This window comes from Triplophysa rosa, linkage group LG13 (assembly GCF_024868665.1).
Source record: "Triplophysa rosa linkage group LG13, Trosa_1v2, whole genome shotgun sequence".
Lineage (NCBI taxonomy): Eukaryota > Metazoa > Chordata > Actinopteri > Cypriniformes > Nemacheilidae > Triplophysa > Triplophysa rosa.
The window spans coordinates 18,893,495-18,918,487 of record NC_079902.1 but is presented as its reverse complement, the minus strand read 5'-3'; the positions used below and the strand labels follow the sequence as shown (position 1 = coordinate 18,918,487).

At 36.7% G+C, this 24,993-nt stretch overlaps 1 protein-coding gene across 1 annotated transcript in view; it reads left to right on the top strand.

Moving 5' to 3' along the window:
* Positions 1-22,376, top strand: part of rxfp1 (relaxin family peptide receptor 1) — a 52,713-nt gene extending 30,337 nt beyond the window's left edge. Inside the window, exons 4-18 of the mRNA XM_057350265.1 lie at positions 5,485-5,590; positions 7,959-8,030; positions 9,548-9,619; positions 9,757-9,828; positions 10,296-10,367; positions 10,519-10,587; positions 10,861-10,932; positions 12,715-12,786; positions 13,726-13,797; positions 13,914-13,985; positions 14,626-14,697; positions 15,553-15,782; positions 18,024-18,434; positions 18,918-19,136; positions 21,923-22,376. Of these exons, the coding sequence (XP_057206248.1) occupies positions 5,485-5,590; positions 7,959-8,030; positions 9,548-9,619; positions 9,757-9,828; positions 10,296-10,367; positions 10,519-10,587; positions 10,861-10,932; positions 12,715-12,786; positions 13,726-13,797; positions 13,914-13,985; positions 14,626-14,697; positions 15,553-15,782; positions 18,024-18,434; positions 18,918-19,136; positions 21,923-22,233 (1,994 nt within the window). The 3' untranslated portion in view covers positions 22,234-22,376. The remainder of the gene's footprint in view (positions 1-5,484; positions 5,591-7,958; positions 8,031-9,547; positions 9,620-9,756; positions 9,829-10,295; positions 10,368-10,518; positions 10,588-10,860; positions 10,933-12,714; positions 12,787-13,725; positions 13,798-13,913; positions 13,986-14,625; positions 14,698-15,552; positions 15,783-18,023; positions 18,435-18,917; positions 19,137-21,922) is intronic.
* Positions 22,377-24,993: the final 2,617 nt, after the last annotated feature.

Genomic DNA, 24,993 nt, shown 5'->3' with positions numbered 1-24,993 from the left:
ACCTAATAATCCCAGTCAGTTAAACACTTGATTTAATATATGGGCAATTTAGAAGCATTATTCTAAAATTAAACTAAATGTGAAGAGCATCTGAGTTACAAACACATTGCTGTGAGGTTTGTATGCTCCCTGAGCTCATTTGATTTTCAGCATCCAAATAAAACAATTGACAGTTGATGTACAGTCTGAACTTTCACCTTGAATTTGCTCATATCAACCATTTTTTCTTTTTGAAGAACCAAGTTTTTATTAACAGAGCATCTCTTTTGAATATTATCCTAATTGGCAGAGACATTTTGACAAGCATCATTTTCCTGTTAATGGCTCTCGGTAGAGTCTGGATTTACATACAGTACATTTACATTACATTTATTGATTTAGCAGTGCTTTTATTCAAAGTGACACACAAATGAGAAAGCATTTAACATTATGTCAAGGAGCCAATAATCAGTGTAGATTAAGGTCTAGATTTGTAAAACGATAAAGTTGTTTTTCAAAACTTAAATCTAAAGTATTACATTCTGAAAAATATGACATACGTGAATGGATAAATGTTAAAGGGATAGTTCACCCTAAAATGAAAATTCTGTCATCATTTACTCACCCTCTTGTCATTTTATGACTTTTTAATTCTGTAAAACACAAAAGTAGATATTTTGAAAAATTGGTCCCCATTGACTTCTCACGTATGGACCAACAGTTTTCTTTTACCAACATTCTTCAAAATATATCATTTTCTGCAAAAGAAAGAAATCCATACAGGTTTGAAATGACAAGAGGATGAGTATGACGGAATTTTCATTTTGGGGTGAACTGTCCCTTTAACACTGTCCTGAACATGACCCAGTTAACGGTGCAGCAGCTGTCTGTATATTGCTGGAACACCACTAACCACATTTAACAAAACACATGCAAAAGTCTTTTTCAATTTTTTCACAAAACGGTAAAATGACATACCGGTGGTTTTTAATCTTTCATCAATGACTTTTGCATTGTTTCAAACTTTTATTACACTGAGAATCGGGCAGGAAATGAAAGAGAAGATTAGTAGAAGCTCTCATATCTTTGGGGGTTATGTGCTTTATTCTTGTAATCATAAACTTGGAGGAGATATGCAGTATTGATCACAAATGTTCAGAAGCAGCTGCTGGGTGTCTAAAGACCTGGTGCATCATTGCTCGACATTATTCATGGCATAGATTTAAAGATCCAGTGTGTAATTTTCTGGAGGATCTTTTGGCAGTAATACAAAATAATATACATAACTATGTATTTAGAGGTGTATTAAGACCTCACATAATGAAGCGTTATGTTTTTATTACCTTAATGAGCTATTTCTATCTAAATACACCACAGGTCTCCTTACATGGAATTCGTCATGTTGTTTCAACAGTAGCTCTAAACAGACTCAACACAGTGCATTTCGTAAATACGTTATCTTCTTCGGCAAAGAAGTGAAAATGTGATGACATCTTAGTTCCCGCCACCATAGTGCTTAGAAAAGGAGGGGTGGAATGATCCGTTGGTTACAATTTACAACCTCACTGCTAGATGCTGCTACATTTCATACACTGGACCTTTAATCAAACTAAAATCAGGTTTTATTTAACAGAATTATTTAATGTACATACTGTATAGTTCAAAAGTGCAATCACATCTGACTGACTACTAGTGGCTTCTAGATAAGCATTAGAAAAAGCATAGCAATGTGATAATAAATTAAATGTGTGCAATAAATAAAAAATTAAATGAATTTCTCAGTACAGCATATGATGTCTCCCTTTTGTGTTGAGCTAAACCTAAAACATGTGATCCCGGTGGATTTTCAATATCCTACAACCTTTTTCCCCAAATCTATGAGAAAAAATCTAATTTTCAATGAGCTTTTAGTCTCTTTTATATATGTAATTTGACAAAATGTTAAATGCTTTCTAATTAAGTCACTTTGGATAAAAGCATCTGCTAAATTAATACAGTAAATATAAAAATAAATGTGATGTGATAGTTATCAATTAGTGCTGTCAATCGATTAAAAAAATTAATCTGATTAATCACACATTTTCTGTGATTAATCACGATTAATCACACATAACAATAATATTTTAAAATATACTTTTACATTTGAATAATTTCACATTTAATCTTCAAATTGATGTAGAAACAACATATTTCTTTAACAGCGTCATTTTATGAATGAAAGAAAACATTTTGATATTAGTACTGTAACTGATGTCTCTATTAAATTGATTATTTTAACATTAATTATAGCCATTCAACAATATAATTGAGAGCCATCATGAAATATACAGAAATTGAAGGAAGTTCTCAAACACTTTACAGTCTTCAATGCTAAATTGTAAATTAAATGCAGAAGAATTCTCATTAAAGCTACAAAATCACATTGATTTCTTCTTTTATTTTGTACTTTGATTAACATTTGTGACAGGAGTCACAGCAGCACATTTAAGAACGTGGCCCCTTTAAGAGCTGTCTCAGTACGCAGATCTGACCGTCACCGCACTCCCATTTTCACAACTCTTTGCGTTCATTTAAGATTTTATTTTACACTTTGAAGTCTTGCTTAAGAAAACGCTAGACAAAACGGGCTCTCTGACATAATCTTGTATGGTTTTATCCATTCAAGCACGAAAGAGAACTTAACACGGATGCGCTGTCTGACAGAGATTCACCGACGCAGCCTTCAGCCCGTGACTGTATACACCAGACTGGACCTCGCGTTGCGTTTTGCCGCGTCCCACAGTTTAGAAGCTGTCTATCTTCATTGAACGCGCAACGGTTTAAAATCGCGCTTAAGTGGTTTAAAAACCTGTACACGAATAAGAGCGTGATTACATAATGTAACGCTAGACAAAGAATGTCAAAACAAACGGATGCTGCGTTAATTGCGTTAAATATTTTTCACGCGTTAATTTGAAAAAATTAATCGTATGCGTTAACGCGTTAACATTGACAGCCCTATTATCAATGAATATTATTTTCAAGTTTTAGGAATAAAGTCTACAGATATTAAAGAGTAACTATTAAAATTACATTTCATGCAGTGTGTAATGTTGCTGTGTGTGAATGTAAACAGTCTGCCAAGTTGTAAAGCCGAAAGTGAACGAATAGCAAAGTTATTGGCTTGGGAACAAAGGAGTCGAATCTGAATCACACGAGTGAGTCGTCTGTCGTTCGAATTTCAGTTCCGGGTCAGATTTGCATCACTCGTGTAATGCCCGCCTACGTTCCATTTGCGACACTGCACGCGGTAGACCAATCACAGCAGACTAGACCATCTGATCAATCAGATCAGAGTAGGCTGACAGAAAGGAGGGGATTTGACAGATTAATTGCCGAACGAATCATTTGGTAGTCAGTCAAGAAGTAAGGTAATAATAACTGCCTATTATTAGAAAATAAAAGTGTTTTCACACCATGTTATGTACGTAAACTTGTTGTAGGACCTTAAAATCACAAAATGTTTACTCTTTAAGCATTACTGCTTTCACACTTCACTACTCACAAGAGCTCATTTTCAGTCGCTAATATTTTCTTCCAGTGAGCTTAATACATTTACGTAGTAAAAGGGCTGAGGCAGTTTCATTATAGTAGATGTTATGGAATGGAAACAGTAAAAATGCCCTACATGCACCCCAAGCACATGGACAGTAGTCAATTAATGAGGTACAAGCAGACCTATAAGCGACCCGGTCTAAAATGGTCTGGATAACCAATTTAGATCCAGTCTCTGTTTTGAGACTGATGGCTTGTTGTATTCACTCCCTCATTACACAAAGATTGCTTTGAAAATCCTATAGAAGTGTTTAGAATGCAATATGAGCTTTTCACAAGGCTTTACCTAATTATTTCTCCACCATCCCTGCGTTGATTGCTTGTCTTTTTCCCCATGGGTATAGATACCAGGATGGCTCAAGATGATTAATTTGGCAAAATTGTTTAATAAAGGTTAATAAAGTCTTACTTTGTAGTTTTGTCGGCGCACTTTTAGCCTTAATGTTCAACAGAGAGTCTGTTAGAGAGTCATGTTGGGCCACAGATGGCCTGTCAGAGGCATTTACGTTCCCTGGATTTGAGGCCAGACATTCGCTCTGTTAAACGGGTAAAGACACGTGTGCCATCTTGTGTGGCTAAATTCCGTCTGGCAGGCTGCATTGAATTATCCAAATGCTGAAAACATCCAATTACACTGATTTGTTGACAGAGTTCAGGGTCAATTGTGTCCGTGCCACTTGCGGCACTAGACAGAGCTGAAAAAATATGGATTGTTTCACACATTTTCTCCAACTCCTTTTGGTCGGATCAGTAGATCCCTAACCCACCCCAATGACACAGATCACTTTTAAAGACACAGTTCACCCAAAAATGAACATTCTTTCATCATTTATTCATCCTTTCCAAACCTGTATATGACTTTTTTACTTCCTTAGAACACAAAAGAAGATATTACGTTGTAGGTTGGTAACCAAACAACACTGGCCCCCATTGACTTCCATTGTATGGACACAAAACCTCAGAGACAATTCACAAAATATCATCTTTTGTGTTCCACAGAAGAAAGACCCACATGGGGTTTGAATGAAGCATATGAGAGAGAAATGACTTATATGAATGAGGGTAAATAAATTATACATTTTTTACGTGAACTCTCTCTTTAAAGCAAACATGAGTATTTTGAGTTAAAGAGTACATAACTAGGGATTTTTAAGGTCCTACTTTGGTTTATGGAGTGTCCAACAACAAGTATGTACATAGAAGGTGAAGATGATTCGTTCCGCGATTCATCTGTCTAATCCTCTCCTTTCCGCTAGCCTAGTCTGATGTGATTGGTCAGATGGTCTAGTCTGCTGTGATTGGTCTACCGCTCACGAGGCTCACGAGCTACAGTGCTTGGGGGAGAAGAGTGAAGTTTTCACGGGCAGTCCTAGCAAAACGCAGGCGGGGACTATATGTAGTGACGTAAATCCGCGGCGGTTCGCGACTCGGACAAGGGACGACTTGTTTGCGTGATTCAGAGTCGACTCCCTTTTTCCAAGCCAATACCTTTGTTATTCATTCACCTTCGGCTTTACAACTTGGCAGACTGCTTACATTCAAACACGGCAACATTACACACCTCATGAAATGTCATTTTCATGATCTCATTTTATGTGCTCTTTAAAAAAAATAATCTTTTAGCTTTAAGGATTAGATTTGGCTGAGAGATCAAATAAATGTAATTAGGAAATCTTAGTGGAACTTATCCAAAACACTAGCCAGCTTAGTGCACTATGTATGCAGAAAGAAATTCAGTGGTTATTAGTTCAGCTTGACTGTTTACATATTAATAAATATCACCACTTTAAAGATCAAATGCAGAGCACATGAAGTAGTGTATCTAAAGTGTCTTTCCCTTTCCTCTCTCCATCCCTCTCTCTGTCCTTATCTCCCTTTTCCTCTCTCTGTCCTTTCCATTCTATCACCCAGTGCTTGGAACCGTCCCAGCTGAGTGCCAGTGCAGAGATCTGGAGCTGGACTGTGACGGTGCACACTTCAAAGACGTACCCACTGTATCAGTTAATGTCACCATGATGTGAGTTTTACACCCTGTGTGCGTGGCAGTTTGTTGGGTGTTTGTTGAAGTCATGAGTCTTGAGAGGCCCTACTGCTAAATGAAAACTTAGAAGTTTGCATGGCTATTAAGGGTGCATATAGGGGACTAAATCAGCTTTGGCTTGTGTTTTGTAATATCACTGAGCTGTCCTGTTTGATCTGTGGACTAGCAGTTTCCGGTAATAAACCAGCCTTTTCCTAACTGTAAGTATACATGTAAATATATAATTGATCAAAATAAAAGAAAGCATGACCTGAAAGCCATTAAGGTATAATTGCTTCTAGTTGGAAAATACAATATAAAAAGGCAGATTTCAAGTTATCTACTGTATGTACATGACTCTTATTTAACAGACCATCCATATATTCTCTATTCCAGTGGTTCTCAAACTTTTTAGTTGTAAGGCCCCCTTTGTGTAGAGTGCATCACTTTGCTGCCCCCAAAATAAACACTTATAATCTTAAACTTAGAATTATAATTAAAGCAAAACATATTCAGTTATACAATGCTGGAACATCAATTCTATTGATTGGTGGTCTCATTTTTCTGACATTTGGTTGCATAATATTTATAATAAATTTCTATATTTCATAAAATGCCACAAAATCTGTGCTCCTCTTGAATCCATCTTCGGGCCCCCCATGCAGTTTCTGGCTCGATAGTGGAAAGACTTCTTCTTTTGAGAACCACTGCTCTATACCACTTGAGTGGACAGGTGGCCAGTTACAGGGTCTACCCACTATTCAAAAAGCTGATTACTTTCTTAAGCATCCGTACGTCTAGTCTTTTAGTATGGTCACGCTTTTTAATTATAGAGAGGATGCAATAGGATTAGAGGTTGTTTGTAGTTGTCTCAAGGGTCAGTGGGAATAAGATGTGACAGTTTATTTTGCAATCTTCAGTTACATAAATGAACTACAGCGTCCTGCACCCAGTGGTAAAAAATATAAAAAATTATATCTGGTGTCTGAATAATCTGTGGTTTGACTGTATACAGTCCTGTGAGCTTTTTTGATGTTGTTCTTTGTAAATAAATACATAAAAAGGTATTTTGCACCATTTTTGTACCTCATTATTTGATGGTTTAATCTAAGTGAGGGGCCATTAAAATCAAATATTATAGGAATATGCTCCCCTGGACATCACTTTTGGCAGTTTTGTAGGTTTGTGAGCAAAATTGCAGTGTCTAGACACTACTGCACAACTATACAAGATGGGGTGCATTACAAAACATTACTGTTTTTGGTTCTTGTCTAACTCTGCAGTCCCATTTTTGCTTGTCTTTTGATAAATTTTGAACACTGAAACCGAGAGAATACTGTAAAGCTTTGTTCTATGTTTCTCACTCGCATAAGAATCTGCATTGTTCATTTACATTTATGCATTTGGCAGACGCTTTTATCCAAAGCGACTTACATTGCATTGTATTATACATTTTTTGTTTCTGACTATGTGCAATCCCCTGGGATCGAACCCATGACCTTGGCATTGCTAGTGCCATGCTCTAACCACTGAGCCTTGGGAAAGCTGTTCGTAAGTTTAGCTAATAACTGTAGCTGATGTAAACCTATCTAGCAGTTCTCGAGTTTAAACTGATTTGAAATGCATATTTATTTCATAAGCAAATGGTGCATTTTAATCAAGGCTCCGTTTCCTGTATAGTGGCTGTGTATGATTTTCAGCGCATCATTAGTATGCCGCTGTCAAAAAGTGAAATCCACATCTACTTTTCTTTAATGCTGACAATTTAGCAAGATGTGATGTGAATAAATGCAATGTCACCCTCTGATTTTATGTAGAGAGACAGCGTGCCATGTCTCTATGAAAATTATTGCTTTTAAACCTTCTCCTGTTATTAAGCAATGTTACTTCTGTTATAGTGATGTCAGAAGTTCCCTTTCAGACTGTGTGTCTTCCTGAATATCAAGCATCTGGAATATTAAACTCAGTTCAATTCACATGACTCAATATGCTGTATCTGGATTAGATGTGTGTTGTATTTGTATTTACAGTATATCAGCATAAGAATACAATACGAGTTTATGTAGTAGAACAGATGATTGAGACAATCAAAAATATTCAATATATTTCATGTTCATATGACATACTTAACTTAATTAAAGTGGTGTATGATAATTCATGTGTATTCAAATTATGGCAGTGCTTTGACATCATATGTTGCCTTTGTTGTTCCTATGGCCTACTTAAATGATCAAAAATGTTATTCAATAAAATTATTTTATTTATATATACACGACCAGTGTGAAATGTACTCTGTTGCACTCTATTACAACAAACACACACATTTTGCCGATACATTTTCATAGGTCTCTTGTTCTCGTTTCAGGTCTCTCCAGAGGAACTGGTTGAGAAAGCTGAATCCTGATATGTTCTTCAACTACCAGAGCCTTCAAAAGCTGTAAGACCATATCAGCTCCACCAAAAAAAAACCTCTTGTTATTTTTCTTTATAGATGCTGTAATGGTACTCATGCATTTTTGGCTTTATCGCAGATGTTTATCAGAATATTGCTTGAGTGCCACCCTATGAGAGCTCTGTGAAGTATAAGTGAGATAAAACTTTCCCTGTGGAATAAAACCTTCTGTTCTCTGCAGGACTTTTATCTGTGCAGAGACAAACAAACCGAAGAACTTAAGAGCGTTATTTTTTAACCTGACAAATCGGCCTCAATGTTTTGTTTTGTTTAGCTATTCTTTCCCCAGCTGTTGAGTTTTTGTGCACTTGCATGGCTCACCCAGATGTGCTTGTTTGTTGTGAGTTTCGTCTGGTCTTCTTGTTTCGTTCAGGAGCGCCAGCTGACTCTGACGGAATCAGACCCGTATTTTTGTCCTCTAGCTAAACATGCTTTGTCTAGTGACAGATGGTGGCTTCGTTGTATGATCGGACTTAATCTTTCAGCAGTGGAAAACAATCGTTGTGGGAATAGAAAGCACAATGCCTTCATGGTCAAATGTAGGGTTGTCACGGTACCATAAACATGTCTTACGATGCTATACTAGCTGAAGTATGTCAATACCAAGTAGTATCACGATGCCGTGCCATGTTCATAATTCAAATCTATACAAAAAACACAGATTTAGATTAAACATTTTGTATTTACTATAGTAAACTGTATTATACTCTGCACTAGAATATTTTTTGTATTAACTGTAGTAATTGGATAAATTGTAGCAAATACTGTAGTATACTTAAATATTTACTATGGTAAGACTCTTACACTAGTGTCTATGAGTTTTAGTAGTTTACTGTAGTAAATACTAAAGTACACTAGATCATTTTTCACGTGGGAACAACTAATTCAAATGTGGGACAAATTTCAATGATACAGCAGTCTTTATAAAGGGAAATATTAGGCGTACTTTAAATGCAGAACTAAGACGGCCAGTAGGTGGCGTCAATTTTCCACTGAGTTAGTGAATCATTTAACCAACTCGTTCAAAACGCTAATTTGAATCATTATCTCGTCCGAGTTATTCAAAACACACATTCATTTAAGAGATAAACACCGCAAAAAGGCAGATGTAAGTGTTGAAATGAATATTAATGCGCATATGCAACATACGGTACTACGATACTACCGTTTCAAAAATAGAGAGGCATCGCGGGTATTTTGAAGCTTCAGCATCCGATGCTACCATAGCACCGGTACACCGTGCAACCCTAATCAAATGGCTTGTACAATACAAAAACAATCAACTTTGCTAGATTCTTACTTCTACAGAATAGGTGTGTAAGAATGCATGCGCAAAGTCAGCCGCCACGATGCTTGTGGGTGGTTGCCAGAGATTGCTGTTTGGTTAAAGTCTTTTGAATGTTTTTCAAACAAGAACGAATTCTATTATATACAGTATAATCAGGAAGCCAAGGAGGTCAGCATCTTTTAATAATGTGATTTCTATATGTGTACTGTTTCAGATATCTCCAGCACAACCGAATTAAGGTGGTGCACACCCGTGCTTTTAGAGGTCTCTACAATCTTACGAGACTGTGAGTTTTAACAACAGCAGACTTTTATATCTATTTCTTGAATACTATAAAACTCTCAGATAAGTATTATGTGTCTCCACCCTGAAAAAAAAATCAGATTTTTTTCATGTTTTTTCAATGGATCTCTTCTTTTTCAGATATCTTAGCTACAATCGAATCACCACTTTACTTCCTGGAGTATTTCAGGACTTGCACAAATTAGAATGGCTGTAAGTGTTTTTCATGATCTCATGTGGAATGGTGTCAAATAAATGTTTAGATATATCCGGACTGTAATGGTTTACAGCAGTCAAAAGAAAAAAGCCTAAGAGCTTTACAATTACTTCAATTTAACCTCAATACTTAAAGTCTCCTTAAACACCCTTAAATGATTGATAGGGCTACTTTACATTATAAATGGTGAGATCTAGAAGCAAAACACCTGTTCCATTTCATCTGTGGTTCCTTTATCACTTATTAGCAGTCTATGAACCCTTCACATAATGTTCAGACCTGGTCTAAAGAAGCCGGAGTTTTGATTGAACTTCTATCACACGTCTAATTGAATGGCATTGAATTATGGATCATAGCCCTTTTGCATCAATTAGCGTCCTGTGAGCAAATATTGGACAAAACACTTCAGAATGTGAGGCCGCAATGTTTTTTTAATGAGCTTTCTCCTTTTTTCTTCCTGAAGGATTCTGGAGAACAACAATATTCAGCACATCACATCTTTGACCTTCTCTGGTTTGCATTCACTCGTGCTCCTGTGAGTACTTGACCTGTTGCTTCAGTCGCTCACATTTTAAAAAGCCTTTATTAACATTATAAAAAAATTGTTTTTATGTGAATCTTTGATTTTACAAGAATGCATATGAAGGATTTGTAAGGGATTTAATAGTGCGCTGTGTGTCTTTCAGAGTCTTACTAAACAATGCTCTCACAAAGCTTGATGATATATGCTTGGAGATGCCACGATTAAACTGGCTGTAAGTTTGAATGCAACGTGAACATACAACATGCACTCTTGTTATTCTTTCTGAGGTCAGAGAGATTTAGTTGTTTCGTCATCAGTGAAATTTTAAAAGATGAGAAGATACGAATTATAAAAAATGTGATTGTTGTCTTTGGCTTTAATGGAAAACTACTTTGTCCTCCAGTAAGCAAATCCTAATCAATAAGTAGAATAGATTTTTCTTGCCATTTTTTCTGCAGTTTCTCTCGACTCATACACTTCTTTATTTGTGCGCTTGTGATTACAGAGACATTGAAGGAAATAAGATAGAAACCGTGGGAAATCTTACCTTCAGGTCCTGTAACATGTTAACAGTGCTGTGAGTGTTCCCACCCTTCCAAACCTTCTGCTCTCTTCCTACCAGAGTTATTATAGTTTTCATTTTAGTTTTGTTTAAGTTTTTTTAAAGTTAAAGTTTTAGCAATTTTCATATATGCTTTTGTCATTTTATAATTTTTATATATATATAATGTTTATTTTTTATGTTGCTATAAAATATTAATTAATTTCTATTTTAGTTTTATTTCAGTTTTTGTTTATTATTATAATTTTAGTGCTTTAAACTTATTTCAATTTATTTTTGATGCAACATTTCAAGTTTTTCCCCATAATTTGTAGTTCAATATTTTATTTGATTTCAATGAACAGAGACGTTTTCAAAGTTTTAATTTTAGTAAATTAAAATAACCTTGCTTCCTACTAAGGTTTTTTGTTGTTGTCCACCAAGGCGTTTATTATACTGTATAAAGTTAAGGTCCTTCTTTCCCAAATCCTTTTTTTAGGAAAAGATTTTAGTCTCCTCAGTTTTTGCTTTCAATTATTAACTATTAAAACAGCAGCAAAAGACTGTTGTTGTTCTTCAAAATATGGGCACTTTTAGAAATTTTCAATCTCAAACACATTTTTCAGTATATTTATCCACCAACAATGCCCAACTCTTGATATACATGGAGAATGAGTCATTTTTGATTATTTGTTGTCTAACCAAACTAAACGGTCTTAATTTGTAAAAAAAAAAAACATTACATATACGCTCACGCCGACCCGAGTTCGATTCCTATTTTGACAGTCCATTGCAATCCCACTCAGATTTTTCACATATTTTTGAAAAACTATCAAATTACAGAAAAAGACTGCAAATTCACAATAAAAACATAAAATTTTACATGAAAGAAATGTTATTTTACGAATTTTTTCTTCCGCCACAGCAGCCAGAAAATGTCCGTTTTTACAGGTTTTTTTTTCAGGGTAATTCACTAGTTTCACAAGATGGCGCCAGTGAGCTTTTGGGATGCCAGAGTCGGCAGTTTAATTTCTGGTCGTTGCACAAGATGGCGACACTGTATGGGAAAAGGAGGATTTTTGGCCGCCAAATATGGGTGTTTTTTAGATCAAAAAGAAGTAATATATAAGCGATATGACATAAACTCTTTACATTGCTGAGCACTTCATTAAGCCAAAACCACGTTATATGACCGGAAAATAGTCTGCAGACTTTGGCGTCGCAAAAGCTCACCGGCGCCATCTTGTGCGACTAGCCCATTAAAGGCATAAAAAGCCCATCAAATATAACATAAAAGTATATTTTTCAATCGATCAAATCCACTCTTTGTATAGAATGTCATACTTTTCAAAATGTTATAATATTTTTATGATATAGTTTCTTGTTGTAAAATCATGGTAAAAATATACATAAAAATAAAGAAATATTACTGATAATAACATGGTACAGTAAACGACTTTTTCATACAACAAAAAGAAACATTTAATATGATTGTTAGAAATAAATAACAAGTGAATAATGAAAGTGCAAGCAGCCATGAAAACACTCATTTACATATTAAGCAAAATAACAAATTGTGTGGACTTGAATCATGAATATGATGCAATATTATCCTATTATAATTTCACTGATTATATTCAAGAATGACTCTCCTGATTAAAGGTCAGATACCATTTATACCTAGTTGTTTGTTTTCATCATCATCATCATGGCCATGTTGTGTACTTTTGTTGTGTAATGAGTTCTAAAACGTTCAGTTTCTCTGAACTGCTTGATGCGTTTCTGTCCAGGAGAGATAAATGTTTATTCGTTTTTCAGGGTCCTCCAGAGGAACCACATTAGTTACATCCACGAGCGGGCTTTCTCTCTTCTTCCAAAGTTGGGCGAGCTGTAAGTTCTGACACATTTCCATCATAAACGTTTGCCAAAATAATCACCACAAAGTGTTCTCTGGAGTTTAGTCGTGACCTACACTGTAAACCCGAATAAGTTTTGAGTTTGTTGTACTGTTGTTGACTCCTTTTAATTTTGAACAATTTTAAGTAAGCAAAACTAGTCAGTTTTGAGTTTGTTGTATTGTTGTTGACTCCTTTTAATTTTGAACATTTAGCAAAGTAACTTTTTTTATTTACAGCTAAATAAATGAAAGGTCTTAAGACAACCTAAACAGTTCAGCTGCATCAACAATTAACAAACAGCCTTCACAGAGAGTGATGCAACACACATAGGACTGCTATTGCACCTCCCACAACCTAAGCATAAGCACCACTCTTCTGAACGATGGTAACCCCAAAAGTCAAAAATACAACAAACTCTTCTAAATATCCAAGATAATTGAACATTCATCATTAACAAGGCTTTTTCCTTTCTAAAAACTCATAAAATAACACTTCATTTCAAAATTTACTTTCCTAATGCAGTCTCACGCAAAGCATGCTGGGAACTGAATTTCATTCTCAACAAATCATCTTGAATTAACTTGTTGAAATTAAGTTAAACTAACTCAAAAGTAAGAATTAGTTACAGGAACTCAAAACATTTAAGTTAGGATTTTTTTTATATAAAATTAAGTTTACACTACTTAAACTGTTTAATTTCTTTGAACATTCAGGTTTACAGTGTATTTCCGCGGTCTTATTGAGAAATGAGCAATGATAAAAAATAATGCTCGAACAGATTTTCTCATTAATTTCAAAGTCAACACTTCAATCCGTCCCCACCAGTTGCACCAGTCATGAAAGAGTTATCTGGAAGTGGCTTACTCATCACTTCTGTCAACAAAAGCCTTTCTGACTGCATGCGGCATAAAAAAAATGTTTCTCCCCACAGAGATTTGTCCAGTAACAGAATTGAAGTGATTCCTCCTGATATTTTCATCAGTCTTGGAGATTTGCTTCAGCTGTGAGTCATTATTTACTGTAGATTGTGCACATTATCAATGTAATGCCTGTAAACAGAACATATATTGTAACTTCGATGTTCATTTTCAACACGTTCTCATTGCCTTCTGGCTCCAGGAATATTTCACACAATCCCATCTTGGACTTGAGAGTGGACCATTTTCACAAGTTGCATAAGCTCAAGTCACTGTAAGTTTGAAGTCAATGTAAACAATATGCAAACGATGTGATTTTTCATTCATTTTGAATTTATGAGATATGTACTTTTTGCATTGAATAACAGAAATTCTTACACACTCATTTTCCTTTTACTTTGAACCAACTGCTCTCAAGGTCTTTTTTACTGAAATTTGATTTACTTGTTTTAATTAGTATTTTTACCACAGTTAAAATCTGAACAAGTGTGTCTTACAAATGTCTTGCTTGAAATAATCAGTGATAGCATGACATTCAAATAGTTTCTGTCTCATATAAGACAAATACGTTGGCATTCTTTCCCATTTTTACCTCTCTTACACTGGCTCACTTACAAAATTCACACATTCACATGAAACAGCAAAAACCCAGCAATTTTAGTAATGCGCCGGACCCTTTCAGCACAGCACAAGGCTCCTACCCGAACATCGCGCTGTGAACGGTGTCTCTCCCTCTTTTCACTATAGAAGACAATCTGCTTTTAAGGGCACACTTCAAAGACTTCCAGAAAACATCTCGTAAACAAAACTGCGTATTTGTAGGAGAAGTAACAACAGAAAGAGGGGTAACAATTTGTAAAGCGAATCCCAGAATGTTAATAGCGACCCCTAAGAGAATGTTTTCTGTGTCACAGGAGCATTGAAGGAATTGAAATTGGGAACATCCACAGACAGATGTTTGGGCCTCTCAGAAACCTGACTCACATGTGAGTGCTGCTTTATGATAGATATTACCGTTTTTTGTGCTTCTCACCCACTTGGACGAAAAACATTCGGTTTTGCATGCCTTGGTGTGAACATTATTTTTCATTTACATCATTAAATGAAAGATTGATAAAAACCTAATCCAGACTTTAGTCTCCTATTGTTTGTTTTTACATGTAGTCTCTCATTAAAAAAGCATTAAGACTCTTACCCCAGAAATTGACTCTAAGATTTTATGTTCTAAGAATTATTCACGTTAAACATTTTCTCACACAAACTGATGTAAGAATTGGGGATCATCCTGAAAAAAACATGACAAAATAGCAGGGTGTCTGGAATATATCTTTGAGTGTTTGCAATTCTCTTTTCAATCTACTTCAGCCACTTGAGCACACGATGCCTTGGGTGTCTGCATTGCATATGGTGCATGTATAATCGCACTGTGGAAAATGAGAACGCCGTGCGAAACTTTCAAGTAATTTCAAATGTTTCCTCTCCAGTGGAGTGAGAATGTGCTTTTTTGTTTACTATGAAATTCAGCTCAAAACATCCTTGCTGTCTCTGAAATACTTTCATATATCACTATCATATCGCATGTTCATATCAGTCTCTGATATAAACATATTTTCTCAGTAAGGACAGGTTGAGTAATGGCAGAACTCAGTCAGAGCTGCTGGACAGCTCTCATATGTTCAGTTATTTGAAGCATTGGAAAGAAAAAAAGGGTCGAGTCTGATGCAATGTTTCAGTGCGGAAAGCAACCAGTTAACATGCCAGTTAAAATTAAAGTGATCAACATGCAGACAGATAGACAGAGTATGCGTGAATGTGTTTAACATTCCCCCCTTTGTTTCCAGCTATTTTAAGAAGTTTCAGTATTGTGGATATGCGCCTCACGTCCGCAGCTGCAAACCCAACACCGATGGCATCTCATCTTTCGAGGACCTGTTGGCTAACATCGTGCTGCGTGTCTTTGTCTGGGTTGTCTCGGCAACAACTTGCTTCGGCAACATCTTTGTGATCTGCATGCGGTCCTACATTCGATCGGAGAACAAGCTTCATGCCATGTGCATCATCTCCTTATGCTGTAAGACATTTTGCAGCAGTTTCAAAGACATATGTATTCAATTTCTATATTTTATAGCCATCCACAGACCAGAAAAAATTTCTTGGTCTTGTGGCAGAGTCGTGGCAAAGCCTTATGTTTAGTGTGAGAAGCCATGGGGTGTTTACCTTTTTGACATTCCATGTGCTTTCTCGTGTCTTGTCATTGGCCTCTCGTTTCATGTATTGCTTCCCTGCCGTGTCTTATGTTTCCCACCTGCCCTGTGTCATTATCCCTCGTTTGTCTTGCCTTTAAAATGCCCTCATTTTTCTTTGTCCTGTGCTCGTGGATTGTACGTGTACCTTGTGTTTACCGGTATATGCTTATCGTGCTTGTGTGCCAATTTTTCGTTCCTGTACTTACCCTTGTGTCCGTTGGATCTTGTGAGTGTTTCCCGTTTGCCTTTTGTTAATTCATCGTGTCCCGTTTTAGATTTAGTTCTGTTTCTTTCCCCCTCGTGGGAAGTGTTTTGTTTTGATTTCTTGTTTTCTTCCCGTGTTCTTAGTTCCTGTTTTGTTTTGCACCCCATCGTGGGTTTTTGTTTTGAATTATTAAAGTCTTGTTTTGTTAACCCCTTCACGCCTGCCTGCATTTGGGTTCTTCACTGCCATACGTGACAGTTTTGTGTGTATTTACACATAGAAACACACCTTTTCTGATTTATTACAATTTGTATTATCATAGTTGAACTACATCATGGTTAAACTGCAGTTACTATAATGCAACTATGGTTAATTTGTGATTCCTGTGCTTTAATGCAAATTCTATAGCTAAACTATGTTTACTATAGTAAAAAATATCTATAATTTTCATAAGGGCTTTTATTGAGATACCAGCAGATCATGCAACGTATGTACTTTTCTGAAAATATGCACACAGGAATTGATAAGAGGAATTCAAATTTTAATCTCAAGTATCCGATTCCTATTCCTTTCGATTCCGATCCGATTCCTAGCCTTTCGATTCCGATTCCAAATTGGAATTGATTTTCGATTCCCAACCCTAGCCTGGTATAAATTTGATTGCATTAGAAAATAATGTTAGGCGTTCATTTATTTATTACGTCAAAAGGCTTTGAGGTCTGGACGGACGCATCTCGCGGTCCGCATTCGGACCGGAGTCCGCTAGTTGGTGACCCCTGCCATAGAACCACAAAGAACCATTCAGTCAAAGATTCTTTAAAGAACCATCTCTTTCTTGCCTTTTTATAATCTGAAGAACCTTTTAACCACAAAGAACCTTCGAATGTTAAAGGTTCTTTATGGAACCTTCTAGACACAAAAGGTTCTTTTATGGCATCGTGAAGCACCTTTATTTTTAAGATCGTCTGTTTCAGATCTTCACTACTGCAAATAATTTCATATTCATTTTTAAACAACGCAACACTAATGTTTTACATGAATCTGTTCAAAATTAATATATAATTGAAAAAGCTTGATTTTTAATGACAGCTTGCATGCGTCTTGGCATTTTCTTAGTAGAAATGCAGATTAAGGGCAAAACTTAAATGGCCTCTTTATTTCTTTTTTTCAAAGCTTTATGTATAACCTTAAACTGTGTTTTCGCATTGGGGAAAAAAGCAATTTCACACACAATTAATCTGCATTTTTGTATTAAATTTTTAATTGCTTTTGGTTTTAGGATTTCTGCTCACTGATGTGATGTAAATAGGAGGATACTGTATGAAACTTTTCCTGAACCTCATAAATTTGTCGCTATCAAAGGCATTCAGTTCTTTCCCTGACAATCGTTTTTGAACGAGACATGTAAATAGACGACTTGAGGAATCATTATTGACTGCCCAAAGCTGCACCATCACCCAGTAGCCGAATCTCTCTTTGGCTAAATTGTTAGATATTGTTCGATCCTCTTTCCGTGTCAGCCTGACCCCCACGGCGAAGTTGCCTCGCTTATGTTTCTGTGAGTGAGAAATGCAATTTTAGCTCCAGCAGGGGGGAAATGAGCCGGGCGAGGAAAGTGCCAGACGGCTATTAGAGGCTTTTAATTTTTAGCCTCCTGTCACTTTAAATCAAGAGTTTTATTACACACATTGCTTACTCATGGTTTATAACTCAGCATGCTTGACAGCACCTAATGATGACTCCATTAAAGTGTCAATCTGTAATCTATTTTAAACCAAATCTAAAAGAAGCACGGCTTATTTCCTGAAATGGTAACTAGATGCCTCTTTTGATATATTTCATCTTTATTTGTCTAACACAGGTGCAGATGGTTTGATGGGCGTCTACCTCTTCATGATCGGAGCTTATGACCTGAAGTTTCGTGGCGAGTATAACCGTCACGCCCAAGCCTGGATGGATAGCACATCGTGCCAGGTGATTGGATCTCTAGCCATGCTCTCCACTGAAGTCTCAGTGCTGCTCCTAACCTACCTCACCCTGGAGAAATACATCTGTATCGTCTACCCGTTCCGCTACCTGACCCCGGGTCGCAGACGCACCGTGACTATTCTGGTGGCCATCTGGATTTTGGGATTCATCATTGCCTTTCTGCCTCTGGTCTTGAAAGGAGTGTTCAAAAATTTTTATGGAACCAATGGCGTATGTTTCCCTTTGCATTCGGAGCAGCCGGAAACACTCGGTGCGCAAATTTACTCCATCGTCATTTTTCTTGGTGAGTGTGGTGACCTGACAAGTGTAAAAGTAAACATCTTTGCTTTATTAGAATTCTCAGTGTGCTATTTCAAATGTATCTTTTCCTTCATCTCTGGCTTGTTTTCTCATTATGATAAGTATTGTTTTAGATATTGTTGCAAAAGAGTATGCCATATGGGGTTGCTCAATTCGTTGGGTATGATAGAGGTCAAGTTTGGATTGGAGAAAAGGGGTGAGTTCACTGACCATGTTGCGAGAGAAAATGAGTCGAGCAAAGTTCAATCATCTCAGCATTAACGTAATCTTTCTTGACCTGAACAGTGTTTAAAGAGCATTGCACTATTCTCAAGACCTAGTCAAAAATTTTTGAAAAAAAATATGCTATTGCCTGTGTTTTATATTGGACCAATTGTTGAACAATTTTATCATTTATTGAGAATTTCCACTGTTGTATACAGTATAATAAATCACAAAGTCAAAAACATATCCTGTTTTCTAATAGGTCTGAATCTGGTGGCTTTTCTCATCATCGTGCTGTCCTATGGAAGCATGTTTTACAATATCCAGAGAACAGGAACACAGACGACCAAATACAGCAACCACATCAAGAAAGAGCTGACAATTGCCAAACGCTTTTTCTCCATCGTGATCACTGATTCGTTGTGCTGGATTCCAATTTTCATCCTCAAGATCCTGTCGCTAATGGAGGTCGAAATTCCTGGTAAGTGGTTTGCGGAGTCATTAAAAAATCTTCAGCCCATCCTCAAAGATGAAACTTCAATCTTGTTTTGCTTGCTTGGTTTATATATATTTTTTTCATTTCATTTTTATTTCGCCACAATGTCATTTAATATTGAAAAAGTTAAAGGCATCCAACAAGTCAGTTGTGCATGTAATATAAAGACCCATTCACTTGTGAAGCGTTCAATTGATGACCATACGATTCACAGATCGTATTTAAATACATTCAGTATGCTAAAACACTTATAGGCTTTTCATCCACATTATATGCAACAATTGCTGGGTGAATTGGTTTCACTATATGGCATATGCAGGGGCGTGTGTATCATTTTGGGGGTCCTAAGAAAAGTCAAGACCTGAGGCACCCCCATACATAATAAAAAAATAATTGATTTGAACAACAGTAATATTGAGTAGGCCTATATGGAATTATATGTTATATATATATATATATAACCTGGATTTATTTTACTTTGAACCGCATAACAGCACACAGAATTGTTTACAGTTTGGTGTAAAAATAAACCATCTTTGTTTTGGAATCAAATATTTGATATGTGCGCATCATGGTTGTGTTTAAATGCCAGGGGCGGCACCACTACTCCAAAAATTGTGGGGCAAATTTTGATACTTTAAATGTAATAAAATTTGAGATATCAATAATAATTGAAACTAAATAGCACAAAAACAAATCAAGTAAATATTACTGGAATTGATTTTATTAAATAGGAAAGAACTCTCAAGATTTCAGTGCATGCTTTCTATACTATAGTGAACTCACATTCAACCCAAATTAAATTGCTGGAGATATTTAAGAATACAATTTTTGAAGACATATTTAAGTGTATCAAATATATTTTCCTCCCTAAAAACATATGAGATGGATGCTGTGATCTTACTAACTAAAAACCGACTTAAACTAGGCAATTACAACAATTGCATTAGTCCTATTATTGTAATTTCAAGCAAAACACAAATCTACAAGTTATTGATATGCTTTAGAAACAGGCAAATGTAAACAGATTGACATTCATTGCTAGATGGTATTAAAACTAAGCCTACAAGCAACCTGTCTGTTTCCAGGGAAATCAAAGTTCAAAGCACTGGTCTCACATCAGCTTTTTGTTTGTCATTTGTCTATAAACATACCATACAGTTTGCTTTTAACGCTATATGGAGCCAGGGTCTAATTATCATACAATTTTAGCAGACGCATCTAAAAACAGCAAAATATAATTCACGTCTTAAAAATCACATGTAGACATTCCGCTGTGTCACTTTACTCTATTTCAGCCTAAACTTATCTCCACCATGACTTACTTTGTTTGAAGGACTCCACATAAAGAATGTTGTTCCTGTAAATTAAAGGCGGAATAGGCGACTTCGTAATTTGCTAACTTTAACATGCTAGCACTGAAATCGTGATCCCACCCTCCATGCGAATCGCCGTCCAAAGCCACGCCTCCTCCAAAACCCATGAACGCGCACACACCAGAAGCTCTTGGATCAATTCCAATTAAATCATGTCTCATTCACCAGTGAGAACATGTTACAGTACAAAGTAAATAACGTTACTACAATAGCGAAAAACACTAACGTTACTACATAAGCAACATAATCAAAACCCATCAAAATCGAATCATAACATGTACCTACCTGCCCAGAAGTTACCATGGCATCATCTTTGAAACCCTTGACTCCCGTTGCTACCAGCGTGGAAAAGCAACACTGATTATAATCATACCCATCAACACTCCCGTTTTGGCCAGGATTTTCCCATTTTTCACACCAATCTCCTGTTGAAACCTCCCGGGACATAATCGCGAACAGACCGAGCAGGGAAACCCCTGCGAACCGACCGCCAGGGACCGGAATGCATTCGCGAATGGAATCTGCTTTCACCTCTTTGCTGATTAGACGTTTTTAGTCGTGGCAGTTTTTAAGATGGCCTTTATTTTTGTTCATCCTTGCACACATTTAACAAGGGGAAAGTTAGGTTCCAGCTGTTTGCCTGCCGTTCTCCCGCTGTGTCTGCACAGCGTATGTGACCTCGCTGATGACGTATGGTGTCTGCGTGAACAAGGTGCGCAATGGAATTCAAAATACGTTGACTGAAAATGGACACATGACCTATCATTGCCCTCGCACCGAGAGCAATGATTGGGCAAATGTTTTTTGGTCCAACGCCTTTCCCAGACGATATATAATTATAAAAATACCAATGTATCACTTTACTTACTGATTGCTATCAAGATGTTAAGAGACTTCCAACCAGCATGACAAAAAAACTTTTCTGGACAGGATTGCCTACTCAACCTTTAATTGGCTGAGCGTCAAAGTGCGGGTAACCCACCTCCTAGCTGAATTAGATGTTTTGATTGGTTTTTCAATCGAGTCAGACCTGTCTTTTATTATGTGCGTTTGATTTATTCGCACTCAGGCCGATCAGGCATCAAAAGCATCAAATGATTTAACCGCTTGTGGCCACTAGCTAGCTGAGCCCTACGCATTTGCTTGGTTTGCGTGGTGGTTAACACCACTACTGGGCATATGATGGATGTATCCAAACTGCTATCTTTGCTTCTGGGACATTTACAGAGAGATGGTGGTCCCAAGATGTTTTTCGGAAAACCCTGTCCCCCTGCCCTCTCTTTATTCTGAAGATAATTGATAGTGAGGTCAAGTGCAAGTGGACTTTTCACAAAAACAAAACAAAAACATGACCACAAATCCATAATTTTTATTCTCTTTATGTACTTTCTGCAGGAACCATCAGTTCGTGGGTTGTTATCTTTATTCTGCCCATCAACAGCGCTCTGAACCCCATTTTGTACACGCTGACTACGCGGCCCTTTAAAGAGACGCTGCTGCAGGTGTGGTCCAACTACAGACAGCGAAGACCCCTCCTCAGCAGCCACCCCGTGCATTTGCCTTCATTCACATGGCAGGAAATGTGGCCACTGCAGGAAAACAGTCAATCACTCTGCTCACCTGACTACCTGCCACACCCATCTGAAATGTCCAATACCTCTGGGACGAACCAGTTAGTGCCTGTGGAAGAGTCAAACGGGACGTGAGGTAGTCCGGTTGGAGTCCTGCAGTCCACTCCACCTCATAGCCAGGGTTCATGATACCTAAGCATACATTTTTGTATGTTTGTTGATGTTTACATGCATGATCTTACTACAGGGATCATAAAGACACACTGCATATAAGGAATGCTTGCTTTTGTTTGTGTGTTGGGGGGGGGGGGGAGTGGAGTGGAGTGCTGAGAGACAAGAACAAGAGATACAAAACAGACAGTGGCAAGATGTTTGTAACAGCAGCTCACTCAGGACCATTGAGATCATTCTGTAATACATTAAAGATGGGGTAACATGCTATTTCATGCATTCTGATTTCTTTACACTGTCAAACGTGCTGGCTTCTCATGCTTTACATGGTCAACTTGTTAAAAAACGAGTTGGACGTATGGCGTAGTATTTCTGTGCTCGCTACACTCCCCCAGCACTCCAACTTGTTTCAGAAAGTTTTTTATAAGTCTGGATCCGTGTTACGTAACAGGGATCCTATTCCTTTTATTGGCCATTCTCCGGAAAAACACACCCACACATCATCACCGAGTGAAAGACTACGCGGTAGCATGAGAGAAAGAGCACACCCACACTTCACGCCCATCAATGCCGCTTCATTCGGCTGACGGAAGTTGAGGTGTGTTTGTTTGTTCACTGCATTTCGGTGATGAATGTTATATAAACGGTGGATATAATGCTGGATTTGGAGATCGTTTGAAACTGATAGATGTTGCGGTCCCAGCGCTTAAAGATGCCGGACATGAACTAGTCAAACTAAGTCATATGTCTGTGTTTAGTTGGCAATCGGCACGTACGTGCATAATGTAAACAACACGAAGGGATAATGCGATGATGTATTGTGTGCTCGTGCTGTAGTTCCGTCCCCCTGCCTACCTCCAGCAGCTCGTCTTTTTCCAGAAATATTCGAACAGCTGTATCTCTCTTTTATAAATTTGATAAAACTAAATACTCTTCGAAGATACAAAGTATGCAATACTACTTTATAGGTACTCAAGATTAATATGAGATTGCAGAAACTGCGTGTGTTACCCCATCTTTAAGAAATGTTATGAATGAATGCTTACCACCAATCACCAATACAGCCAATACCTTACAACAAAAAACATATTAGGTCACATTGTGAAATGTGCACAATTGTTAAGCATGTGGAGTTAGATTCTTAATTTTACTAAAGTGGGTGAAAAAAGTCGGCATATAAAGCATATTTTATTTGTAAAATGTGAGATCTTTACAAAAGATCACTTTTTGCGGAAACACATCAGGGGTTAAAGAGACCAACCACCATCACAATTACTGTTGTTATATTAATAAGCCATTACAAAGGCTTTTTTTGTTTACAAACATGTACACAGGGTCTTGAATAGAAGACATGACAAATAAACTGTTATTGTTAGTGATACTCAGTCTGTGAGACACATTTCAATGCTTGTTCCACATTGTTGTATTTATTGACGTCATGTCTTAGTGTTGATACTATTGTGTGACTTATCTGTTTTTAAAATGTGTTGTGTTTTTCGTTTGGTCGTATTTTGCCTTCCTAAAAAAAGTATGTAGCATATATTTTAGATATATTGTACAGATATACAAGTCTATATATTGTATAATACTTATTTTTATGTAATTCCCAGCCAAACTGTTTTGAATATTTACAGAATGTCATGTCGTGACTTTACAGATGTTGTTGGAATGGACAGTTTTGATTTGTAGTAGAAATGTCAATCTTTACTGTGACACAGTCTCATTATCAGCCAGTCATTTCCATTGATTTTCTCATTCAAAGCCATGGGTGGAAGTGATAACAGTGTTGGATCATCAGAAGGAATATGTCTGGAGAACTAACTTGTTTTCTTTTTTTTTGGAAATGAATCACTTGCATGATCACTGTGATTTTGTGCGTAGAAATATCTACTATTTTTAGCTTATTTCGGTGATTTCCATTGGAACTTTCAGCCAGCCTGCAAGCTCACTGGTATATAGATGATGGAATCTCACCAAACATGTTAAGAACAAGTCTGGGACATATTCCACAATAAATTAAAAGAAAGTTAATTAGTTATCGTCATGCAAAAGTCTTATTCTCATTCTTAAGTAGCCTTCTGTTATATTGTGTTATGGTGTAATGTGACCTAGACATGTTTTTGTGAGATTGATCCAATTACAACAGTTATTTGATAATAATTAAAGCCCTGTACATGTTTCTTTGATATAAATGTCTGAGGCACAAAGCTTTCATGATGAATGACTTAGCTCTGAAAACAAACTGCTTCTTATTATTGGTCAAATCCATTAGTGTTGCTCTCAAAGTTCTCCACCTAGATGTGCTCCTCATTTCTACACCTGTGATATTTTTTAAAAAGACTCTTGTTTCAATCCATTAAAATACAGAATATTTTGTTTTAAGAACACCCTGTTTTTGTGACAATACAGGACATTCACAAAGGTTGAATGTAAATATAACAACAAATAAAAAGCTAATTTTTCAATATATTTGAGTTATTTATTATTATATTTTATTGTGTCTGTGAACATGTTGCTGCTCACCTCTGCTACATCCAAAACATGCAGATTATTCATAGGTGAGAATTTGTTGTGATTTAGATGTTAAAGGGACAGTTCACCCAAAATGAAAATACTGTTGTTATTTACTCACCCTCAGGTTGTTCCAAAGCTGTATACATGTATTTGTTCTGTTAAAAACAAAGGAAGATTTTTAGAAAAATGTCAGTAATTCCCTATTTGCTG